This window comes from Eucyclogobius newberryi, unplaced genomic scaffold, assembly GCF_026437365.1.
Source record: "Eucyclogobius newberryi isolate DKJ021-1_F unplaced genomic scaffold, fEucNew1.0.hap1 SCAF_6, whole genome shotgun sequence".
NCBI classification, from domain to species: Eukaryota; Metazoa; Chordata; class Actinopteri; order Gobiiformes; family Gobiidae; genus Eucyclogobius; species Eucyclogobius newberryi.
Genome location: NW_027316278.1, coordinates 18,231,098 through 18,237,500, shown reverse-complemented (window position 1 = coordinate 18,237,500; position 6,403 = coordinate 18,231,098). Strand labels below are relative to the sequence as shown.

The window sequence follows — 6,403 nt, the reverse complement described above, 5'->3', positions numbered from 1 at the left end:
ATATGCATGTGTGTGTGTTAATGTTAGCCTATTTGCATTTCAAACAATCTTTTTATGCTATTGCAAATTAGATGTGTTGAAGGTGTTTTTATTTAACGTATGCCTTTTGCACTTATTTAGTTACTTTACTGCTAAATCAATACACATTATATTAGTTAAGCCTCTCTGGAGTCTCAAAAATATCGTATACACCTAAGTGTAAATCACCAAACTCAAAAGTGTGCGATAGAAGCAACAGCTCTGCCCGCATGTCTCAAATCAAATCAACATTCCTTCACACTGGGAACCATTCAAGAAAAAATATGGAGCCTTTATCACATTTCCATTTCTCAAATGTCAAAGAGCAGTGAATGAAAGGTCACGGTCCTTAAAGATTTATTCTTAAATGCTGTATTTATTGCGTGACTGATGTGTCTGGCCTTTACTTCCCGTCTCCACAGAACTTAAGGGTGAAAACTATTACCAACACTTATTGCTACTAATTATTTGCTCGGAAAGCTTAATGAGTCTTGACAAATGTCACTCACGTTAACCTCCAAAGAAAATCTGAAAATTACTATAATAATGGCAAATCGTGCCATGTCCTTGAATTTGAAACAGCAATACATTTTTTATTCATGCGTTTGTTTTATTTTGTTGACTCCACATTACCAAATAGAGTATTACATAAGAAGAAGCCTTTCAGTGAAACAGAGAACCATGAACCACTTCTAACCTTAAGATCTTTGACTGCGAGAATGACATTTAAATAGCAGATGATTACTGTTTTTTGTTCTCTGCCCATGGGTAATTCCCAACAGTTTTTTTTTAAATTAAAGTAGAAGCTCTTCAAATGTCCACGTGATTGTAAAAAGAATGCAATCATTTTAAATATTGCTTTAATATAAATGTTTTATTCCCAGTTCACCTACACACTTCTCTTTCATGCATCTCTCAGGGTTCCCTGCTCTTTACTTCAATGGTGGTCACTGACACAAAAGCCCTTTGATCAGTTCTAGTTGCTCGATGAGTAATCGCAGCTGATGATCGTCTATACATTTATATTTGGCATTTTGAAATCATGTTCTTCAAACATAACATCAGCATGTGAACATCTAGCAAACATTGCCTCATAGGGACAGGTACCCATATATATATATATATATATATATATATATATATATATATATATATATATATATATATATATATATATATATTAAAAAAAAAGCAATACACTGATCAAATGTCTCACTACACAGAGTAGATCAGGCCTATGCAACGGTTTTGCAAATACCATAAAAAATGACAATCATTCAGACTGATTGAATTACAAAATATCATTTTACTGCTGTGTATATTATAGAATCATATTCACTAAACATACATTTATATTTTTATATTTTAGTAACAGACACAAAACGGTGTAACAGTCCTCATTTATAACATTATTTGGAGGCACAATATCAATACAACCTCTTATACACTGTTTAACAAGTAAAGCTGACAAATTAAGGCAAAAGTTTAATCAAACCAAAACATTTTCACCTTTCCAATTATGTTTGTAACTCTTCTCTGCTCGATAGTACAAAACCTAGCTTGATGTGACCTGACCTTAATGCAATACTGTTACAAAAAATACATATCATTGATAAATAATTTCTATATTGATTTCATATTTAGGGCTTCCCAGCACAGTATGGTAAAAATATATTTCTTGTATGGTTTACTTGATCACAACTTTGTCATGTAAAGCTTATGTTACAGAATTAGGTGAGCTTACCAGCAATTAGCTTTCTAGTAACTCCAAGTGCTCAGTGCCATCAAGAAAGAACGTAAAAACACCCATGATGCAAGCCATAATGAACTGAGATTAGTTCTACTTATAAATAAACAAATACAAAGCATCAGATTGCTGTGTGCTCAAGTGAATTGCTATGGCACAGTAACCATGTGCAGGTTGTCGGCGTGAATGTCTGGGATTGTCCGCTCTGGTCTCAGACACACAGCAAGTCTCTGTAAATTATAACCAGTTCATAATTCAATATAAAGTAGCACTCATCATAATCACAGTGTTACTGACCTGTTTGAGTGACCCAGGGGTCCATACAAGCTTGTAGACCATGTACACTGGCACCCATATAAAAGAAGAAAGCCCAATAGTGTAGCCCACTGTGATGCTCCAGTCCGGATACACGTAGTCGAAAAGAGTGAGGGATGGAGGTTTTAGCAGAGAACTCACTATAATGTACTGGGTAAAGAAAGAGAAACAGGCAGTGATTGCATCTGTGAACATGAGAGTGCACCCATGATCTAAACTTCACAGGTAATATGCCTAGTTTTGACTGTTTTGATTTTAGGGTTGAATTTACTATACAGTTGTTATCAAATACAAATTCATGTGTTGCCATGTTCTTACTGCTAGAAATGCTGGACTGATGGCCACCCAGCAAACCTTCCAAAATAAACCTGGAGCTGTGCCCAACATAGCCTGGACATCATTGCTAAATCTTTGAATACCTGCAAAATAGATGATGAATTAGTGTCTGTATATAAGCTTGCCCAGCACTTCATACTAAAAGGTTAATAACAACTGATATTTATAGGTGATATCTTACCATAAAACCATGAAACTGCAATAGCTTCCAGAAAACCAATTGCAATAATTGAACAACCAACTCCAAATTCCTCCAGCAGTTTAACCACGTATGCACCACCCTGCATAGAATGTTTTTCTGTAAATCATTGGGTCAAAATGTTGTTGGTCAATAATGTCATGTACTTACATGAGTAAGTGTACTAAGGGACCCCATAAAACAGACAATTACTAATCCCAGCACAAATAACTCCCGTCTGTGAGAGAAATGTTCTGGATATTCATCTAAGACAGCTGTAATGATAGCCTCTAGTCCACCAAACTGACACAAATACAAAATTGATTTGTTTAATGTATTAACAGACACATATATTATGTGCCTTTGGTCAAAATGTACGTACTGTACTGTCAAGACCCAATGTAATCATCATCACAAAAAAGATGATTGAAAAAAATGTTGATCCCATCATGTTGGCAATGGCTTCGGGATAAGTGATAAACAGCAAACTTGGCCCTAGTAGGTAGAACATGAACGTATCAACAGATTTTAGATAATCATTATTTTGGAATTAACTTACCTTTATCTTTGGCCACCTCTTCCACCTCTACTTTTCTCATCTCTGCCATGTAGCCCAAAACAGTAAAGATGACAAAACCTGACACAAAGCTTGTGAAACAGTTCACTAAGCTGGTCACAATGGCATCTCTTGTGCAGAAAATAGATTAACAAAATAGATTAAGAAATGCATCTTTATTATATCAACAGTAATTGTATTTGGAGACTCAGGTCTTACCTATAGCAGTTGTTTGTAAAAGGATTGTAACTGGATAGAGCCAGAAGCACCCCAAAGCCAGGCCCCAAAGAGAAAAATATCTGAGCGGCAGCATCCACCCACACCTATAAAAAAAATATATATATATATATATTTGTTTGATTTTTGCTAAATTTGATACTCACAGAAATGACATTTGTGAAATAATTTCAGATTTGTACAAAGGTAACCAAAACGCTGATGTTAAGCCAGTATTTTACATCAATATTTTTAGCACTATTTGTTAGGCTGTACTGGCCAGTGTACAGAAACCGAGTAGTTTCCACACAGCTGTCCGCATGGAGATCTGAAGAGCTGCACACATTCGGCATTACAAGAGAAGAAAGAGTGCTGGATGCTGGTGAGGGCCACAAAAAGGGAGGCCTTTGTTAATGGTCAGAAAATCTAAAGTAATTATGCATCTTATTATTCACCTCTGTGGCTTATTTATGCATCTCATTTCAACTCATCCATATTCCCATCCAAGCAAAGCACTTACTCACACATAGCCTCTAAGCCTGGTTGTGTTGGAAACAAGGATACAGGGACATTACAAATGTAGTAGTATAAGTAATATTGTGTTTGTCTAACTTACACTGGTCTCAAGCAGTTTATTCCACTGGGGCTTGAGGTAGAAGACTACACCTCTCCAGGCTCCAGGCAGAGTGGCCCCGCGGATCAACAGAATGAAGAGCACAATGTAGGGCAAGGTGGCAGTCACCCACACCACCTGGGTAGTCAGACAGGAGATAACAAAAATCTACATGTTTTAATGAGACAAATAGAGCTGACTTACCTTCCCTGATGTTTTCACTCCTTTCCACAGGCTGAAGTACACAATTGTAAAAATAAGAAACAGACAGAGCATCAGCTGCCAGCGAACACCGCCAACATTTGTGAGGCCCGAAGACTTGTGGATCTCCAGAACATTCCTCCTGTTTGAGTCAGGAATATTCACTTTATCATAACAGAAAGGTGTTATACAAAACTGATGATAACTCTTAGTCACGTTCACATACACTCTTAGTCACATTCACATACACTTACGTGTAAAATTCCTCCGCAGGAGATCGGGAAAAGTTTGTCCAGGTGACATTGTTCAGGCCAAAATAGTTTGTGCAGTTAGGGGTATTCCACACATTGTCACAATTTGTCCATGGCAGTATTGAGGAAAAAGAGGAGTAGAAATAGAAGAGGGCCCAAGCGATAATAGTGTTGTAGTAGAAGGACACATACAGGGCAATGATACATATGGCATAACCAATACCTGAAACACAGAGATCGCATCTTTAGATTAGTTCAAAATTGATCCCTTAGTGAGTCTCAAAGGCCAGAGACAGTTTTCACACAGTGCACACATGCATTTGATTTACACAAATACATGTGTGATTGTTTTTAACCACAGTTGTACCTTTGAAAATGGGACAGATGTGTTTCCAGATGGATATAGCTCCAGTTCTGTGAAACTGCCCCAGAGCCAACTCCATGTAAAAGAGGGGCACACCTCCAAAGATGGCCATGAGGATGTAGGGGATCAGGAAAGCTCCTGCCCAGGAGGAGCACAAGAAAAACACCAAATTATTACTAAATGTAGTGGGTTGAGAAATGGCTTGAATTCAAGACATTTTGATTTTGATATTCATCTAAAAAATTGCTTTTTTTATGCCTGATCAAACTCCAAAAAGCAATATTTTGGATATTTATATTTTGCTCAATACAACTATTCATAGGAAGGGAATTATTATAATTACGTCATTTATCACATCTTAAAATAAAAATAGCCAAATTAGATTGGCTACATGTCCCAGTAAAGTGGGGAAAACGTTTATAATGGTAAAAAGCTTCTCGACTTCAGCACCACGGACAGTTCCAACCACAAAAGACCTCGGGTCCAAATACTTTTCTCAAAGTTTTAAGTTAGATCAAGTTATATTTTTACAGATTGCTTGTAGGTACTTACCTCCGCCGTTTTGATAACAAATATAAGGGAAGCGCCAAACGTTGCCTAAGTCCACAGCAAAGCCAATAACAGATAAAAGAAAATCCATCTTTTTGCTCCATTTGTCTCTAGAATCGGTTTGGGTGGGCACTGGCACTGGGGCACTGTGGGGGCTGTATCCAGGGTGAGAAGACCCATGCTGGGTCATACTGCCAGCCATGAGCGTGGAAAAGTCAGAGAGAGGACCAGCTTCACGGAGCGGAGGTCTTCTATAACGGAGACAGGCCCAGTGGGAGGGGCTGATAGAAACCTGTTTGAACTCACTTGTTCAGCACCACTTTTTTCTTTACTGTAGTGAAACCAAATAAAAGCAAAATTTTATCGACCATCAGTTGTTATTATTATTATTATTATTATTATGATCACAAAAAAGTACCCAGTATTTGCAGGTCACGCGATCCTTTAATTTGCCGTTGACTGCACTGCGTAAGAGACATTTTTTAATTAGCATCAATATAATGCCAGTTGTAATTCAATATCAGGCCAAAAGCTTTATAGAGTAATACAGCGGAAGGCTACACATAAAGTGTAGGCTAGATCACACACGCCACGGTGAACTTGCTTTGTTTGACCCCTGGCGGCAGCGACACAGCGCACAGACCTGTGAGCTCGAGGGCACCGTGAATCTTCATGAGAAACAATATAAGACAGACACAGATGAGGCTGGAGGCGCTCACGCACTCACTTAAGTTATTGGGGGAAAATCGAGATGATTCACAAATGTTTTTCATTTCAACTGAGTTCCACATAGACCACGAGAGAAATTACTGGAAAAACATGTCCAAAGACTTATATAGAGAGTAGATTATATATTTTTGCTTACCATTATTTTCTATTTTAACATAACGTTTATCAAGTCAATCATACGTCCTACACGACACCACTCAATAGCTTATAGTCATTGGGGATGTGGTTTAGAAGTCTCATGTCCTCAGTGTAGAGGTCCCATTCAGATGTTTGTAAGTTACATCAGTTTCATCTTGTTGCTGCTGCCCAGAAGAAGTAAACAGTCAGCAA

General features: G+C 37.6%; 1 protein-coding gene across 1 annotated transcript; it reads right to left on the bottom strand.

Moving 5' to 3' along the window:
- Window positions 1–1,629: 1,629 nt before the first annotated feature.
- On the bottom strand, window positions 1,630–5,568 carry slc6a4b (solute carrier family 6 member 4b). The gene is made up of 13 exons (XM_072433720.1): window positions 5,348–5,568; window positions 4,799–4,933; window positions 4,435–4,654; window positions 4,184–4,322; window positions 3,983–4,117; window positions 3,370–3,473; window positions 3,154–3,281; window positions 2,977–3,089; window positions 2,766–2,897; window positions 2,598–2,697; window positions 2,399–2,499; window positions 2,063–2,230; window positions 1,630–1,995 (listed from the first exon to the last, which is right to left on the bottom strand). Exons 1-13 carry the CDS (start codon window positions 5,544–5,546, stop codon window positions 1,915–1,917), a joined length of 1,755 nt encoding a protein of 584 aa, XP_072289821.1. The 5' UTR covers window positions 5,547–5,568; the 3' UTR covers window positions 1,630–1,914.
- Between the last annotated feature and the right edge of the window lie 835 nt (window positions 5,569–6,403).

What these genes read in the sequence shown, in the direction of transcription:
- slc6a4b (XM_072433720.1), bottom strand. Translation starts at nt 5,546, where the DNA reads ATGGCTGGCAGTATGACCCAGCATGGGTCTTCTCACCCTGGATACAGC. An exon ending in CATCTGTCCCATTTTCAAAG is followed by an intron (nt 4,655 to 4,798) that starts GTACAACTGTGG and finishes TCTGTGTTTCAG; the next exon opens with GTATTGGTTATGCCATATGT. An exon ending in TTTACAAACAACTGCTATAG is followed by an intron (nt 3,282 to 3,369) that starts GTAAGACCTGAG and finishes TTTCTGCACAAG; the next exon opens with AGATGCCATTGTGACCAGCT.